This window comes from Talpa occidentalis, unplaced genomic scaffold (assembly GCF_014898055.3).
Source record: "Talpa occidentalis isolate TD23 unplaced genomic scaffold, MPIMG_talOcc4v2.1 talOcc4.7, whole genome shotgun sequence".
Lineage (NCBI taxonomy): Eukaryota > Metazoa > Chordata > Mammalia > Eulipotyphla > Talpidae > Talpa > Talpa occidentalis.
Window position 1 is genome coordinate 39,754,837 of NW_023605083.1, and position 18,678 is coordinate 39,773,514.

General features: G+C 52.5%; 1 protein-coding gene across 1 annotated transcript in view; it reads right to left on the reverse strand.

The window, feature by feature from the left end:
- Positions 1-18,678, reverse strand: part of TTLL11 (tubulin tyrosine ligase like 11) — a 197,085-nt gene that overhangs the window by 21,683 nt on the left and 156,724 nt on the right. Inside the window, exons 7-8 of the mRNA XM_037494722.2 lie at positions 16,039-16,290; positions 8,147-8,253 (exon numbers count right to left, since the gene is read on the reverse strand). Of these exons, the coding sequence (XP_037350619.2) occupies positions 8,147-8,253; positions 16,039-16,290 (359 nt within the window). The remainder of the gene's footprint in view (positions 1-8,146; positions 8,254-16,038; positions 16,291-18,678) is intronic.

Below are 18,678 nucleotides of genomic sequence, written 5' to 3' on the forward strand. Positions count from 1 at the left end.
TTCAAGAAACAAAAAGGAATGTACTTATCAAGCCACAAAAAAGATATATAGGTAACTTCTCTGCATATTGTTAAGTAACAGAAGCCAATCTAAAAAATCTACATACTGCAGGATTGCAATAATGTGATGTTCTAGAAAAGGCAAATCTATGCAAGTGGTAGAAAGATTGGTGGTTGACAGGGGCTCGGATTTTTTCTGACAGTGAAAATATTCTGTATAATATTGTAATGGTAATGATAACACAGTTATCAAAACACATCAAGTGTACAGTACCGTCAACTTAAATGCCAACTATGAACTTTAGTTAATAATGCTTTAATATTTGTTCATGAACTGTAACAAATGTACCCTGTAAGTGCAAGATGTTAAAGAAAAAACAGTGGCGGGGCGCGGGGAGGTGAGGGGGAGAAGTATATGGGAATAATTTGTACTATGTGCTCAATTTTTTTGTTAAATCTAAAAGTATTCTAAAAAGTAGTCTATTAATTTATAAAAAAATTGCTTATAGAACACCTGGCACTTGTCAGGCACTGGCTAAATGTAGTTCATATTACTGTCAATCACTGGCAGTCATGCTAAGAGGCTGCCAGTTGGAAAAGATTTAGTTAAGAGACATGGGCCCCATCCAAGTGATATCCACTGCTAGCTGGCGAAGGGGGGTGCCTCCAGGCTGTACTCTGCAGGTCAGAGGATGTGAATTTGTTTGCTGAGCACCCTCCTCCCCCTCTGCAGGAGGAGAAGCAGATGGGTTTGGGGGAGTGGCTGGGAGGAACCCCCTGGTGTGGGAAGTCATTGTTATGTCTTCCCTGAACCAACATCTGAGACCAAACCCTCTTACCAAACCATAGCTCTACCCTTCCCTGAGGGATGCCTCTGAGCCCAGCCAGGCCCTCCCGCCTGGGGACACTTTGGGATGGACATGGTCCCCAGGCTCGTGACTTTGTCCCTCCTGAGGAAGGACAGGCCCAGAGTCAGTACTAGTCGTACCCCTCGAGCCTTGGCTTCCTCCTCCGCAGGTGGGGTGGTGGGGCTAACCCCAGCTCACCAATGGGAAAGCCATCAGCAAAGAAGTGGCCTGGAAAGCTCTTTTGTAATCTTTAATCTTTAACCACCCACGAATCTTTATCCCCGCACAAATGCCAGGAGCGATGGCAGTGGTTTCAAGGGAGAAAACCACTCCCTCTGAGCCACCACAGACTTCCTGCTCAGTCCTTAACAGCAACCCAGCGTCATCAGGCCAGCTCGAAAGGAAGCCGAGTGCCCCCTCTAGTTGAACCCAGCCCAACTGACTCGGTGGCACATCTTTTCCCACAAGGCTCCACCCTGCACACACTCTTCCTGCAAGATCTGCGCATGGGAAGTGACTTTCATTGGGAAGTGACTTTCGTTGTGTTGTTTTTTTTTTTTTTGGGTGGGGGGGCAGGGACCAGATGGGGCCGAGATCCCATCCCCACCATCCTGGAGGTGGCTGAGGGCATGATGAAGTGGGGGCCCTGGCCTGACATGGGGGCGGTGGTAGGAACGCACCTCTGGCAGCACCCCCAGAGGAGGACAGCGATGATGAAGACACAGCATCTGTGTGAGGGGAGGATTAGGACCAGCTGGCAGATCTGTGGGCTCGCTGGCCTTTATTAAAAATAATTCTGACGCTGACTATTCTGTCAGCGTGGGGGCACCTATCCAGAGAGGCCCATCTGACTGGAGATAATTTCAAGGCTGAGGGATGCCGGGTGTGCCAGACACGCGGTGAGGCGCCACGTGAGACCTGCCTCATTATCCTTGGCCTCCCGTGCCTCGGAGGGAGGGGCGCCCATGTATATGTATAAGCGAGGTTTCGCTAAACATTCCAAGCAAAGATACTTTTAAATATTTCAGTATGGCGTTAACCAAATCCATTTCAGAGGGGGCTCATCCCACTGAAACTATAGAAGGCAGCTGATTTGCATAGGTCGACTGAGGAAAGGTGGTGAGAGACAGCGAGAAAGGCAGCTGGTTGTCAGGGCCTGATCACCGGCCCCTGGGCACGTGCTGGCGAGCACCTCCCTACTGTGTGCCAGGCACAGCTCGGGGCATCTTTGGGTGGGAACAGCTCTGCTAGTGGAGGCCGGTCTGGCTAAAGGGGTGGAGGCCACCCCCTCAACCTAGGGGTTAGGTAGCGCAGGGATCAAGGATTGGGGGCCCTGGCCCAGTCTGAGTGCTGAGGAAGGTTCCTTGAGGAGAAGTCTGGGACGCTGGTGTTCAAGGGGAGGCGTCTCCTGCAGAGACGGTGCCCCTGGTCGGGGAGCCTCCTGGTGGCCCCACGTTGGCCTGAGCGAGTACATGCAGTGAGTGGCGGGTGACCAGAGGGCAGCTGCTGAGGGAAGGCGCTTGCCCCTGAGCCAAGCCGAGAGGCCAGAGGCCACAGGCAGCTGACGATGGACTCTGAGTCGCAAGCTGATACCGAGGGCGGGCCTAGGACAGCCAGCACCCACCCAAGAGCGCGTGGATCACAGGCAGGAATGGCGAAGCTGGCCTTCAGCCACTGTGGCGGGCAGACTCAGTGCTGGCGTCCAGACGTGGGGGCCCTGGCCAGCTGCACTTGCTGCCAAAAGCCCCCGCCTCCCCAGCCTAGCAGTCCCGCCGAGGCCTCCCTTTCAGCTGGTGACCTGGGTTCCTCCTCCCAGCCAGACACCCAACAGGACGGTGCAAGACAGGCAAGAGGCTGGGGGAGGGGGAGCGGCAGGCACCAGGCTGTTGGCAGTGCAGCCACAGGTGAGGGCAGACTTGGACAGGAAGGAGTGGGGGTCTGGCACTCCGGCCCTTGCTGCGCCCCCTTGCTCTCCCGGGCGGTGGACTCGCCAGGCAGGGGCTTCTTCCTGCCTGCTCCCAGCACCTGCAGGGCGCCTTGGGCTGGTGTCCAGGAAGCATTTCCTGAGACGGGTACGTGAGAGCCGGCCTGGCTCCTGGAGCACCTCCTGGGGCAGGCCCTGTCTGAGCACTTTCCCTGCTTGGACTCGTCTCGTCCGCACAACGTGTTTATGAGGTCGGCACCATCGCTATCTCCACTTTACAGATGAGGACCATGGAGGCCGCACAGCTAGCATGTCACTGAGCCCAGATTCCTTTGTCCGACCCCAGGTCCTGCGGCTTCAGTCACATGGCCGGTCACACTGGGGGATCCCCAGGAAGGCAGGCTCAAACTCAGGCATTCTTCAGGCAGTGGGGGAAAGGTTTGTTTTGGTCAAAGAGCCTGCAGCATTTGGCAGACATTAAACTATGCCACTCTTAGATTCTCCTCCGCAAAGTGGGGTGCGTTTGTGTGTGCCAAGGGGGGAGAAGGGAGGTGTGAAGGACTCTCCGTCCACTTGTTCTTGCTTTGCAATCTTGTTTGTGTTGGTTACTGGGAGGGAGCTTAGCTTACTGAAAACAGCCAAACACCTGGCCATGGAGTAAAGAAAGCCATCAAGGTGCAAGGTCCCCCCTTAAACCCTAGCCACGTCGGTGGTATATTAGATGGACAAAATGCTGAGGGATGGGGCACAAGTGCTCCCTCTGCCCATGAAATGCTCATTTCTCAGAGCTGATGCTAGGGATCCTGCCTCCCACCCTTGTCTTGATGCTGGCCTCGCCTCTCTCCACCGAGAAGTGAAATTCCACTCTGGAAGGAGTTGAGAGCAAAGTCTCAATGACAAGGAGGAGCTCATGAGTTCAATTTATATGAAATAAGGGCATCTTCACGGATGAAATGTCTTTCTTCACTTGATTCTAGGCAACGAGAAGGCCACCTCGCCCCTGTTTTGCTGATAACAAATCATTTAGATTTCTGTGTTCTGCGAGAAATTCTAGAATTGGAAATTCAAATCTTTAATTATTTTTTAATGACAATTGCACTGGTCTGCTGCAGAGAGTGAGATTGCATCTTACTAAGCGCCATCAAGCTCCTAAGTAGTCATTGACATTCCAACAGAGGGAGAGACCAGCCTGTTCAGGGCCCGATGAGCACAGGGTACAGAGGAGGGTCCCTTGGGAGGGGAGACGGTGAATGGTCAGTGGGGGGGGAGGTCACGAGTCAGATGTAGGCTATTATCATGGCCTGGTTTTCGTTTTGGGTGATAAGTGGGTGGATGCTTATTTCATCCTTAAAAATAACTCATTAGGAGAGTGAAATAAAAGCAGGCTTTGCTGGGATCAGAATGGAAGTGTCTCATGAACCAAGGAGGATGATTAATCCAATTCTATGCACCTGATCCAATAAAAAACAAATCAATTGAAGACAAGCCTATTTAAATGCATGGTCCGAGATTTAGTTTTGTTTTTTTTTCATGTGCGTGCTTTTCCTTACTAGTTTCTCCCCCCCTTTGCTCATCTTTGGAAATACCATTTTTCTTCTCCTGTTCAATGGCAGGGTCTCCTGTGCAGGTTACCTAACAGCTTAGAAAGGTCTGGAGTTTGGGAATCTGCTTCTCCTTAGGGCAGAGGAAGGCCTGAGCTGGCTTCTGGAAGGGGGGAGGGGTGGCGTGTGAGCGCCCGGGGCTGGGTGTGCAGTGATGGTCTTATCCAATCGGGCAAATGTTCTAAGCTGGAGAATAAACAGTGGAAAAAAGACCCCGTCACCAGACCACCTCTACCATAAGCCCCAACTGCTGCCTTTGGGGGTGCGGGGTACATTTTATGTTAGCATTTATCTGTCAACATTCACTGGGCAAGGAGAGAGTTGCACTAGGCTCTGGGCCAGGTGCTAGGCCCTCAGGGACACAGAACATGTAGTGGGTGCCTTTTCTGTGTCATAGGCCGGGCTACATGCTTTGCACGTGGTCTCTCCACCCTCTGTGGTGTTCCAGCTGTCGTGTGTGCCCTCTTCATGGATGTGGTAAGAGACCCTGGGTGGGATGGAAAGGGCAAGAAGCTCTGGAAGCCCCAGGGTCTCTCACCAGTGGAACACCTTCCACATCTGTTTCAATTTATCTCTTTAAGCCTCAAGTTCCTTATCTGTCAAAGGGAAATAACAACCATCCTCATAGGATTGTGTGGGAATTAAATGAGATAATTCTTGACAAGTATTTTTAATTTCTGTGGCATAAATGTTCGGTGAATGATCTTTATTATTATTATTAAATTATTTGTTTTTCTCTTGAGGGTAGGATCTGTAACTAATTTCTCTTTATATTCCCAAGGGGCCCAATAGGTGGTAACGTGTTCATTCTAGTTACTGAATGAGTGAATGAGGTATGCTCCTTGAGAATGAGCACCCAAGGTCTGTCACTCTTCTGACTTCTTTCCTGTCAGCCCCACAGAAGCTCGGAGACAGGTAAAGCTGCCTGCCTCCCTCTGACACAGCCGCACACCTCTGGCCAGGAAGTGACTGGAACCAAGGGCCTGAGAATCCCTCGGCCTTGTACCTTGAAGCGAAGGAAGGATGACTCTGGTCTCTCTGCTGACACTTGCCAAAAGGAAAACTCAACACTCCACCACCAATGTACCCCTTGTCATCCAGTTGCTTCCTGAATGGCTTCAGAAGCTCCTTCTTCTCAAGATTCTGGGGTATTCGAGATGAAAAGGAGGCAGGCCCCTAGAGAAGGCCCCACCTCCCCTCTCGGGTTCTGTCCTAGGCAGGCCTTGTACTCTGTTACTTGAACTTTCACCTCCAGACCTCACAAGTCCCGCCCCCTCTGAAGTCAGTCACCTGAGTACGCATTGCTCGACTGGGGGCAGCGTCCTGGGCCAGGAGGCTTGAGTTTATATCTGTTCTCTGCTACTCACTGCCTATGGGAACTTAGACAGGTCACTCTTTGCTCTTGGAACCTCTGGTCCTCATCTGAAAAATGGGATATAATTACCCACCTTGAAGGTCTGGTGTGAGAATCATCGGTGATGTATGCACAGACGCGGAGATCTCAAAATTGCAATTACCACTAACGACTCTTACTCCACACATAGGGGCCGAGGCTTGGTAAAGGCCTGGAAGATCCCAGCCCGATGTGCTTGTCGGTGTGTGCTAAAAATACATATTTTGTCTCTTCTCTTTAGTTTGGTCAGCAGAATGGGGAGACCCCGGCAGGCCCCAGAAAACCTCCCCGGAGCCGGCACAGTGGACAGCCCCTGTGGATTCTGCTTCCAGGGAGCAATTTAAGAGGCAAACAAAACATGAAAAGCTACTCAGAATTAACAATGGGCCAGATGGTAATGCTAGTTTGAAGCAATAAAACATGATAAATAGCTTCCTGCTGCTACTCCTGATCAATTTCAATATTTAATAATTCCACTGCCACCCCCACCCCCTCATCTGGCCCCCTCCACGGGATCCTGTGATGACTCCCCGCATTCAACTCGCAGAGCAAACACTTCTTCGCTTTCTGAAGGCGTCAGCAAAAAGCACGCCGCTGACTGTCACATGAGCGCTCTTGGTCCTCGAGATGATAATTAATCTGCCTACTCTCCTGAAGACGCTCTGTTTCAAGCCTCTCCTGATTGCCAAGGAGGGCTGGGAAGGCGCTCGGCCTGCAGAGATGTGACGGGAGCGCCTACCTCATTGATTCCACCGGTACCGGTATTCCCCCAGTTTTGCTTCTGAATCCGAGAAAGGGGTCATTTCACTCCAGGGCCAGTTAGTAGGATGGGGGTCCCTTGGCAGCCCAGTGTTAGAGCCTTAGCCACTGGTCATGCCTCTGAGCCTCAGTTTCCCTCTCTGTACAATGGGGACAATCGTACCTTCCTCCAGGAGAGTCCTGGCCGGTGCTGCATGTGCAGAACACCCAGCACAGTGCTTGGTGCGGGGCACACCCAACAACCGCAGCCAGTGGCATCAGTGGGAAACACGAGGCAATCAGTAGCTGGCGCCTGAGCACTGTGCCTGCGGGAAGGGTCTGCTGTGCCCTGTGGTCAGGAAGCTGTAGCCCAGGGCAGAACCCAGCGCGAGGCAGGATCTAGTGGGGAGAATCCTGATGCCCGGGATCCTTGCAAAGTGGCGCTGACGAATGTAATGAGACAAACTGCCTCAAATGCCAGGGAGGTTCCAAATGTTTTTGTTGCCACTGCCTCAGGAGACCTCAGGGCGCCCCGGAGAGCAGGTGGTGTTGGTGCCATTTTACACAACAGGAAGTGGCGACTAGGAGGTGACATGGCTTTTCTAGTTTACATCAATAGGAAATGGCACAGACAGGCCTACTCTGCATCTCCCACCTGATTTCAAGTCCTCTCTGCTGAGCCACAGGAGAAAGTGGCTCCCTGAGAAGCCCCCTCCTTTGGGCATCCCTTTTGCAGGGGAAGCCTGGGTGCCAGGTCACCTTAGCTGCAGTTTACTCGCCTGTGAAATGAGAATGGTTCTACCGGCTGCACTGGTTCACAGGGACGTTTAATGAGGAATATGCATGAAAGTATCTGAAATTTCGTGATGAGCTGTACAAATGTCAGGTATAGTTATTATGACTTTTTAGAAAAACACCCTCTGTGAGGAAAATATCAAAAGCTGTTCCACCCAGAGGTGGATTCATCTAACTGAAGCTTTCACTGGCCCCACGGAACCTAGAGGCTCAAGACCAAACTCTTTGGTGGCGTTCAGCCCCTGGACAGCTTCCGCAGCGCAGCGTGCCCTTCCTTGTTTGCCTTCTTGCACCAGCCCCTCGGAGCTCCATAGCCTTCCACGGAGTCAAGGCCTAGACAGACGACACCCCTGCCAGGACTCTGTCCCACCCTGCTCACAGGCTTATCACTCACCTCCTCCAAGAAGTCCACCCGTAGTCTCTCTTGTTCCCTGAACTCTCATGGGAGGATGTCCTCCAGGTTCCCTGCAGCCCTCTGTGCTTCCCTCCCTCCTAGCACACAGCACAACACACTAGTGCTGTGTTTTCATCTGCCTCCCAGCTCTGCGGCAAGTGCCTTCAGGGTGAGAGCCAAGCGCTGGTCAATCTGGTCTACTCAAGGCCTGGCCCAGTTACACTCCATACATGAATGGCTGAAGGAACAGTGAGTGTTTCTACTACGAATGGGTGTGCACAGCCTTGCAACCAATGGTGCCCCCTGAATTCAAGTCCAACTCAGTCCCCCCGGGGGGTTCAAGAGCTGATCAGATAACGTTTCTCCTTCTTCCACCTTGAGTTTGAACAGGAAAATGCACCACCCCTCCCCACCTGGACCCTGCAGGCCACGAGAGAGGCCAATCATCAGGTACCTGAATCCCGCTGGTCGAGGGTCATGGAGTTCCACCTCCTCGTGATGTCAATGTACAGGATGTCCACAGCGGCCATGGACAAGCTGCTGCTGCTGAGCTTGCAGTTCCTGCAGGAGACGGGTAGGGACACGTTACTGCTGGATGAGCCCGTGCAGCTGCCTGGCCTCCCCTGGCGTTGCTCCCTGCCCAGAAGGCCTCCCTTCCTACGGCTGGAGCTAGCGAAGGGGGCAAGGCAGGGATGGAGGGAGAGAAAGCTGTAAGTACAAGTTGAGGCGAGATCATGAGGATTTCTGTTCCGTGGTTAACTAGGGGTCGAGTGGGCTGCAAGAGCAGGACATTAGGATGGCGAGACTTGAGTTGAACCCTGGCTCTGCCACTTTGGAGCTGGATGGTGCTGGTTACACCCGCTCTCCTTCCTGAGCCCCAGTTTCCTTGCCCACGAGACAGGTAGTCTTTATTACCCCCATTCTGCACCAGCCTGTCCTCACACATGCCAGTGCAGGTCTCTGCCTGCTTGCAAGAAGAACTGGGATCTGGGAATTCCATATTTCCAAACACCCTCTATGCCTTTGTCTTCACTGTCACATCCATCAGTGTCTGAGAAGCAGGACCTGTGGGTTGTGTGCACCTGCCAGCATCTGGGGGGCTGATGGTGGCATGCTCAGATGACTCAATGGTAACAGCATGTCACTGGCACAGGCTGAGGCCATCACTGCTGTCCAGAAGTGATTCCTCCGTGAAATGCTCACCAGCTGAGTCCCTGGGCCACAGACTGGGGCTTGCGGTTTCTGCACTTCACCCCTCTAAAGCTGCTGCCTGAAGACTTTATAGGGCCCCCAAAAGATCTACTAGAAGCCCACAGAGTAGAACCCCGAGGGCTGGCCCATACCCCTTTGTGTGGTCTGAGGCAGCATCGTGGGGGAGGGCCTTTCATGCTCAGTCCTGACTTGAGGGGAGTCACTTGGATGTAAGAGAAGGAGGGAGGGAGCAGACCACTGAATTTCTGGTTTCCTTAATTTAGGTACAAAGAGGCCAAGAGAGCAGGTGTTCAGTCCAATGTCAGTAACGCTGCTCCCTGTCTAAGCCACAGGGGGCTGTTCAGAATCCTCCTCCGCTTCCCCACTTGTTTTCTGGGGGGAGATCTGGAAATGTGGGTACACTGGAAGGGCTGGGCTTGGGCATCATAAAGGCCAGGATTGAAGTCCTGGCATCAGTGCTTTTTCTAGCTATGTGACTGACACCTTCCGCGGCTTTGTTTTCTGCTCTCTGAAGTGAAGATAATAACTCCCGCCCATGTGACTGCTGTGAGGATGGGATGAGGTATCGTGCCCAGGGGCAGGCTCGGCGCTGGCACCTGGATGGCCCAGGAAAAGTGTTCCTCCCCGTCCCCCCGCCCGGATCTCTCTCTGCTCCTCCTTTCCGCTTCGGGAGCTAGACCCATCTCAGCCGCATCCGGGGCTGCCCTTTCAGGGAGTGGCTCTGTCTTTCCTGGGGACACACAGCTCGCTGAGCAGAGACTCTGGGTGCCAGGGCTTGGGCTCTGTTCAGGCTGGAGGAAGCCCTTGGATTGTCTGGGTGTACCCCGCGCCCTCCGGAGCAGATTGTGCCGGGTGGTAGGTCTCAAGGGAGGCTGGATTTGCCCAGGGAAAGCGCAACCTCTGTCCTATCTGGTTGAACTGCATTTAGTGCTGCTTTCAACTTTCTGAACGTGTCCACATCCATCACCCCAGCTAATGATAAAGCGGTTCTTTGATTTCCCATTTGTCATCACCCCTTGTGTGAGCAGCTTTCTCAGGGACTTGACTGGCCAGGGGGCGACTGGCAAGCAGGATTTGAGGGTGGGGGGCGTTCCAGACCTCTCCAAAGCCATGCGTGCCCCTCGCAGGGGTGGTTGGGAGTTGCCCAGCGTGATGCCCGGCAAGCAGGTGCTCCTTATAGGCCCGCACGTGTGTCCCTGCCCCCACCCCTTTCTTCCCGCCCACATTTCTCAGACCATCAATTCTCATCCTGCCTCCTCCTGGGCTTCAATCACAAGCCACTGTGGCAGACTTCAAAGCACGCCAGCGCAGTGACTGAGCCCCGGGAACAGCACGGCAGTGGACGCGGGGCTTTTCACGTCACCTGTCACCGAGACGGCTATCTCTACCGGGGCCCGCGGGGACCTGCCACCGAGACGGCTATCTCGATCGGGGTCTGCGGGCATCGGGCTCCGTCCTCCCCCGGGGTGCTCTGACAGCCTGCACGGCTCATTTCCAGAGCTTCATTAGGAACGGCCACTGGTCTTCTCTAATGATCATACCGCGTCCTCTGATTGCCTGCCCACCCCAGCCCACCCCCGGGAGGGACAGGAGCGCTGCCCGGCTTGCTCTGTGGGTTAATGGAGTATGAACGAGGAAACCAAACTGACCACTGGCACAGAGTTATTTTTTTTCTGACAGGTAGAAAATAGAAGTGTCAAACCTTTTGCAGGAGCCATAATTTACCAAAGAGAATTCTCCATTTATCCCTTTCCCAAGGTAACTCATCCTCCCTGGTGACGCCCGCAAATACGGTTGATTGCAACATCTGCTCCCGGGACAGGGGAAGGAGGGTGTGGGCTGGCGGCAGCAGACAGGAAATGCCTTCAAGGAATTTTGATTCTGTAGGCATTTCTTGGGCACCATCTGTGCCAGACCCCTTCCTGCCATTAACGCTCTGCATCTTCATAACCACTTTGCAAGGGAGAGACTCTTAGAGTCCCAACTCAATGACGGGTAAGCTGAGACGCAGGAGAAGGGCAAGACTTGCCCCAAACCACACAACTGGATTCACATCTGGTCCTCCCCTGCGGGATAGAGTGGTGGGCGTGGGAGCTTGGGGGAGATGTGGGGCAATGGGTCGCCCGAGGTGATAGCAAGAGCCCAGGATTCAAGCCGCCGAGTCTCAGGTGGGGCTCAGTAAGATGAACTCTACAGAGAAGCCCAGACGGGAAGTTTGGGACATCAAGGAAAGGCTGCCAGGGGCACCTGGAGACAGGCTTCTCCTGATTTGACGATCATCAAACAGGCTTCTCCATGATCATCAAACATCCTCAATGGACTCAAAATGTGAAGACCGCAAGGGTGATGACTTTGGAATGAATTTTCCATGTACTCAATACAGAATTTATTCTCTGTCCACTAAATGTAGGGTCCCTGTGACCACTCTGGAGGGTAGCAGTGACCCCAGAATCTAGGCAAAAACACAAGGTCTTGGCAACTCTTCATCACAGAAAACAACTTCCCTTTATGTCCCAGGATGCAGTTCTTCAAATGATTAAATGTATGGGAGGATAATTTCTTTAGCAGACAAGAAATCCAAGAATTTTGATAACATAAGAAAAATCCCCAAGAAGAGGAAGATAGGCCAGACATGTACATGGAAAAAATTAACTTTGGAGTCAAAGACACACGAGTTTGAATCTTGACTTTGCTGTGTGACCTTGAACAAGACACTGGAGTGCTCTGCATCTAAATTTCCTTTTCTGTGCAAGGGGAATAGGGCTACTTGGGACAAGGCTCTTTCAGGGACTAGCTCAGCACCCGGCACAGATGAGGAAGTGGCTCCTCTTCTCCCCATGAAATAGAACCAGTGGGAAGAAATGATTCCCCCCCCCGACCCCCCCCCCAGAATCAAGGGACTCAGACTCACGATAGCAGAGAATCACAAATCACTCAACTTCATTAGGAGCCTGAGTAGAGAAAGATTTGAAACGATCATCCCTATTTCCTCTCAACAACTACTGACATCTCACGGGAAATTTAGACACCAACTTTTTCCACTCCATAAAATCCTACTTAAAGAATTTCTTTCCTGCTCATCCTTTCTGTGCGGAAAAGAAGCTGCTTGTTCCCGGAGAATTTTTCTATAAGGTAAAAGCCAAGAAATGATAACATTTGTTTGTTTGTTTGTTTGTTTTTAAAAACCACCAACTACTATCTGAAGATCTTGGGGGAGAAAAAACCAATTGTAGGTTTCTCTCTCTCTCTCTCTCTCTCTCTCTCTCTCTATATATATATATATATATACAGGCTATTGAGATCCCAGATATAGATTCTCACACATTGCAGGAAAGAGATCGTCACCCAAGAGGGGATTTTCAAAGCCACTGAGGAGTTAATGAGGAGGGGTGGGGGGCGGGGCGGCAAGGCCCCTTGTACTTCTGTTCCAGAACCTTCTAACACGCCATGCTCTCTCGCCGAGAATAAGCCCCCCACAGCTACCCATTATGAAGGGTATTAATATCTCTTTATGAGAAAAGGGAGCGGAAGGGAAGAAAAGGAAAAAAGAGAAAATCACTCTGATTGAAGAGGCGCCCCGGCGCAGACACCAGAAGGGGGCGCGGGGGGGGGGGGGCGGGGGGGCTCCTCGCGGGGGGCTCCGGGCGGGAGGGGCGGGGCGCAGAGCGGGGCTCGAGCCCCCTCCGGTTCCTAGAAATAACCCAACCGGGGTTTCGGCGCCCGGCGCGCCCCCCGGGCCGAGCAGGTGGGCACCGCAGCCCGTGCAGGCCGAGGTCGAGCCCGGATGGAGGCTGTATTTGGAAGAGCTCGTTCCTGGTGGAGTGCACAGGCTGCCCCCCCCCATGAGTCATCCACGGGAAGGAGAGTAGCAAAGCGCAGTTCCCGCAAGGAAAGCTGTCACACTGAACAACCAGATCGCCTCTGCTCCCCCGGGCAGGGCCGTCTCCACACCCCAGCAACTGTTAGGAAATCTCGGAGGCGGCGGGAGCGCAGAGGCCGGGGCTCCCGGGGCGTGCGCGCCCCCCCGGGGGAAGGCCAGGGGCGCGGGGGGAGCTCCGTCTAGACGAGGGGACGGCGGCTCATTATTCCTCATTTCTTGGTGGAGAAGAAAAATTGAATACGGCCAGCCCGGCATTAGCATAACTCACTCCGAAAACTGCTGATCTATGCAGCGCGCTGGGAGCGACGGTCACTGAAAATAAATTCCACAGGGATGTTTATGATTTTGTTCCCTCCAGTTCTCTGCAAGGAGCTCGCGGGGCGCGTGGGCTGCAGATGAGAGCCGAGCGGCCTCGCTCCCCGCCAGCCCCCCCGCGCCGGCTCCGGCTCCGGCTCCGCAGAAGGCGCTCGGCTCCGCTTAACATATGGCGTAAATATTAGTGGTTTGTAATGAAGCAAGATCTAAGCCAAAGTGGAAAGGTGAGAGAGAAGAGGTGTTAGCGAGGGAAGATGCAGGCTGCGAATGTAGCCGCGAGACTGAACATACTGGGGTGAATCTGAAAGCACAGAGTCCCATCTCCTACCATGAGGCTGCAGCTGGGATAGCTGCGGCCCCCTGAGAGGGCAAAATCTATTTCTCTAGTTCTTCCTGCCTTCTTAAGTCGTCGGGACTTAAGACCCATTCGCTGGGGTGGGGTGCAGAGTGCAGAGGGAGGGGCACCAGCTGTTGTCTGCTGTGGCTCGGGGAAGCCGTCCTGGGGGTCCTGCGGGCTGCACCCCCTCGCCCATGGAGGTGCTGGGTCACAGGCTGGAAGGGCAGCTGCAGGACCTAATGGTCCCTAATGCCATGGAAATCAGTTTTTCATGCAAATGCTTTAATTACAGAGAACAAAGGGATGGGAAATCGGGAAGCCTATCACACAGAGACAGCTTTGTAGAGATATTTTTGACATCTCTATTCCAATTGGAGAGCATTTTAGGAGCCTTCTCTACCAGACCCATTCTCAATTCTGTTTTTTTCTTCCAGATCGTGTACAAATATAGGTCCTCTGAGCATGGAGCTGCCCCCAGCTCCTCCCCCTGGAGCTCGCACACCGGTGGTCTCAGGCACTCACCCTGTGATCAAACCCACAGTACTTGAAAATCAATTTCTGAACAGCCAGACTTCATATGCACGTATTGAGATTTTACATAAAAAAATCAGTATTTCTGGGTCCTGGTGAAAAATCAGGAGCTCGGGTACCACTAGCCCAGCGGCAGTCCTTCGGCCAGGGCCCGTGCTCGGCCTGGCTGTCCACCCTCTGGACCCGGCCCACTGGCTCGTTCATGCTTCCAGCTGCCTGCAGGGCAACTGAGGTTGGGATTCTTAAGGTACGCTGTTTGTTCAATTCCCTCCCTCTCTCTAACATTTGAGTAGAATTTTGCTAGTAGAGAGAAAACATCACAGTTCTCACCAGCAGTGTGGCCTGGACGATAAACCTTTCCAGATTTGTAAACACAAGCCACACTCATGACCCATTCTCAGGCTTGCCCCGCTGCCTGGACTGGGCCTCCCTCCCTTTACTAACAGGCCCACCCCCCTGCATACCAGACGGACTCTGCCTCCTCTCAGGAACCTGCCCTGATTCCACCAGAAGACAGAGCACCCCCATTCTATATACTTCCAGCATCCTGAGCAACCCTGGGGGTCCCTTGGGCCATGGCCCTGTGTGGCTGCCAAAGGATGGTGCTGAATGATGTGCTCGGGTGTGCTGTGTTAGACTGAGAATCCTCCCAGGACAGGTGGGGCTCCGTTACTCATGTCCAGGTGTCCTGCTGCTACCGGGGCTCGGGAAGAGTTGTCAGGCCAAGCCAGACAGGCCCTCTCCAGCACCAGGTCCAGACAGAGCAGACCTCATGGGGCAGGGGTCCTTGCCGCGCCCGCGATGCTATTCACAGGAAGCCAGTCAAGTGCCTTCTGATGTATTACAAAACCACCTCTCAACAACCTTCCCAGGTAGGAAAGATTATCTCCATTTTACAGGTGAGGGAAATGAGACTCAGAGTAAGACAGGGATTTGCCTAAAGCCATGTAGCTACTGAGTGGTGTGCTTGGCTCCGAAGCCAGACTCCTGTGCTCTTTCTCCTGGGATCCCTCCCCCTTCCAAAAAAACCCCCAAACAACACTCTGATCTTAAAAGCCTTCTAAAAACCGCCCTGCACGTACTACTTTGAGTTTACTGAAATGGTGAAATCCCTCCTGCAGAAACTTCTGTTTACCACCCCTCTAGGAATAGCAGAGGCTACAGTTTGAATGCATAAAACTCATTTGGAGAACAGTGTATGACAAAAAAGGTCTTATTCAAGACTCCTAATTATTTGCTTTAGTGAATAAAACTGTGAAGAGTGTGACTTTGAGGTGCAAAGAAGAAATATTAAAACCAGAGATGACAAAACAACAGCAACTTCGAATGCAGGCAGAATTTCTTGAGGTGGAGAAAAAATATACCATCCTAGGGTTCAGGTAAATCTGCATCCATTTTATGGGGTCACTGAGGTTCAGAGATGGTCATTAATTTAGCCAAGGGTCACACAGCTTGAAGGTGCCCCTGCACGGTCCCAGGAGGGTAGAGGCAAGAGAACGAGTAATCTCAGGAGGTTAAAGGGCGATGACTTATTTTGTAGGCTGCAGCAAAACACGACTTCTTAATCTCAAGTTTTATCTTTGAAATTCATGCAAATTTTGTATTATACTCTATAATATAACCATGTTATTTTTATATTAGAACAAATGTGTTAAATTATTTATCAACTGAATTATTTAACTTTTCTGAAATTGACACTTTGGAAAGATGTGCTGTATTTCTCTGCTGTGGCTTCCTAAGGGCACAGCACACAGCTCCATGCGACCCTGGTTTTAAAAGCCAAGGTCTGTCTGACTCTGGGGGGGTAATTATTTGTTTGTCTTTCAAGCACCTCGTTTGAGTTGCCTCAGAATTGATCCTTAGCCACAAGCATCAGATAAGAATGCTGTCACATCCATAACACTCACAAATTCATTCAAAAAACAAGAATCTGCTACATGCCAGGCCCAGTGCCAGCCACTAGGCCAATCAACCCCAGTAGCAAAGATTCTTCCTGGAGCAGATTGGACCAGCCAGACATGGGGCTGGATCCTGCCCAAACCCTGAGTCAGAGGGGGCTGCACTCACTGACCTTATGAAGGTCCGGAAGCCTGTTGGTCCCAGCTTCATTGTGCCCTTGATCCCCAGGAACCGGATGAACAAATTTGCCATCCTGTCTACCAGGCGCAGGTAGTTGAACTGTTTTGCGTACTTGGGGAACACCTGCTTGAGGCAGATGGAGGGCAAGTGGGCTTCGGGGTTGGCATTGCCGTCTGAGGCCTTGGTCAACTCGCTGTTGGAAGGGTTGTCCTTTTCAGCCAAAGACTTCTGAAGCTGCTTAGACCTGAAACACACAAGGAGTTAAGACAGAACCATCAATGGGCGGGTTTCACAGTATACAGAGTAACCTTTGCCCACCCTCCATTCCTTTAGATTTTAGACCCCGAGGTGTGGGATGATTGCTAGTTTGATCCCAGGGACCAGAGGCTGACCTCGGAGAAGTGACCTGTCTGAGCTCACCTGGCTGAACCTGGAACTCCACAGGGCTGGACACGCATGCAGCTTCTGGCCTACCCTCCCCACTTCCCGATTGGGACAACTTCCTTTACTGTACTCGTGAGCCGGGAGAGCACTCTATTATGGAGCAGTCTGGATTGGATTTCAAACTCCTACTTATGGGTGGTAATTGAATAATTAGGAAATATAAAAATCTCATCGAGGGCTGGCAAGAAGCTATCAGCACAGTTCGATGAACAATTTGCAAAGATACATCAGTTACCCACTTCGAGGAATAGGCACGATTACGTTTTCTGGCTTAACCATTTTCTTACTTGGAACATATACAAAGAAAATGATCATAGTGTTGTGATTTCTTCATCTGGATATTTTATTCCGAAATTATCCTGATAGTCCAGAACCTTAGCGGTTAATCACTCTCAAATCCCCGTTTCTAGCTTGGAATGTTCGTCTCACCTACAGACCCACTTCAGCCACTACCACCTGTTTACCCTTTGGGAAGCCCACAGGCATCCCAGATAGAAGTGACCGTTTCCTATCACCCCAAATCTGCGTTCCCTCTTTCCTTAAATGTCACCACCATCTGTCAGTTACCCAAGCAGGAAACGGAATAAAGGCACCTCCTCCCAGCCTTCTGCCTCCACCACCCACCCTTCCTCCTTGCTGTTCTCTCCAACCAGCTCCTCTCCCTCCCCGCCCGGGTCCTGGAAACTCCTGCCTGGACTGCAGCTCAGGCACCCTGCCTCTGGCCTTTCCCAGCCAAACATTCATCCACGCTGGCAGTAGAATCACCCCTGTAAAGCAAACCCGATGGACTCACCCACCTGCTACACCCCCTTAGTGACTCCCAGGAGCCCACCCCACACAGCCCAGACTCCTCGTTCTGGCTCTCAAGGCCCTTTCCAATTTCTTCTCCATCTCCTCTTTTCCTATCGCTGCCCATGGCACCCAATTCCCTTCAAGGCCTGGAACACTCCCTGCCACCACTGCCCTGCCCTCCACCGCCCCCCTCCTCCCCCTCCCAGAACTCAGCTCCCTTCCACACTCAGCATGTCTCTGCTCCTGCAGCTCATCTTGCTTTCCTGACTCCTGTCCTGGCCATGACTGATCGGGGGCGGGGGTGGGGGGGCTTTCCCAACCACTGCGTCCTTCTTGAGACAAACCCTGATGGCGTGATCCAGGGTCAGTTAAGGCTGCCTGATTGGCTATTTGATCCAGGAAAATGCGAAGCTGCTCTCATGGTACTAACTTCAACCCCCAGGCCATTGTCTACTCTTTCCTGTAGTAAGCGGCCTCATGCCCAGGGATCCCCTTCAGAGCTGGGCCATCTTGGAATCTTCAGACCTTCCCTGGGGCCAGGATGCCTGGTACCCTTCTGCTCCACGTTCAAAAGCAGCTTGGACGCCTCCTTGACCACCCTCCGTGCCCCACTCCTGTTCCTGGGGGGGGGGGGTGTCTCTGTCCCCTTGTCACACTCATGCATCTGCCACACTCACCCTGTGTGTTCACTGAAGGCAGGTCCATGTCTTACTCAAGTCTGTTTCTACCCAACCTAGCCCATGTCGGGTGCTTAAGAAGTGTTTCATTGGGTTCACTGAATTGTGAAAGTTTGCTTATAATAGCAAGATAAGCCACAAACAGAACATCAAGGTTATGATGCGCTGGACGCCATGCGCTCTCTTAAATGGGAGAGGTGTGGCCGAGAAGCCGTGAGCCCGGCGGCCCTGCCCACGTGCCTTCTGCAGGGGTCTGACGCTGGTCGCAGAGCAAGGACAGGCAGGGGGCAGAGCCAGGGCAGCGGAGAGAAAGCCCCTCTAGAGTCAACAGTGTGGGTGCTTCTGGCCCCTCCTCCCAAGGGGAGAGGCCATTTCCCCTGGAGGAGAGAACATTCTTGGGGGGAGTGGGGGAGGGCGCAAACTGTCCTTCACCTAAGCTGGTTTCCTCACCAGCTCCTTGCACTAAAGTCAGTAAATAAAAGTCAGGTGGCAACTTTTCAGATGACATGAAATGTTTTCCCATTAAGGTGACAGGAAGAAAGAGGAGGGGGCAGGAGTGCTGTTCTGGAAATTAGCTCTTAAGTGGCTGGCAAGTGGCAATCACGGGCTCTATGAGCACTCATAAGGTTTTGTTAAAGGGAGGATTTGGAAATGTACAGTTTGAACACACTCACGACAACGAAAGTGGCCTCCAGTCAGCGGAGCATGTTCACGCGGTC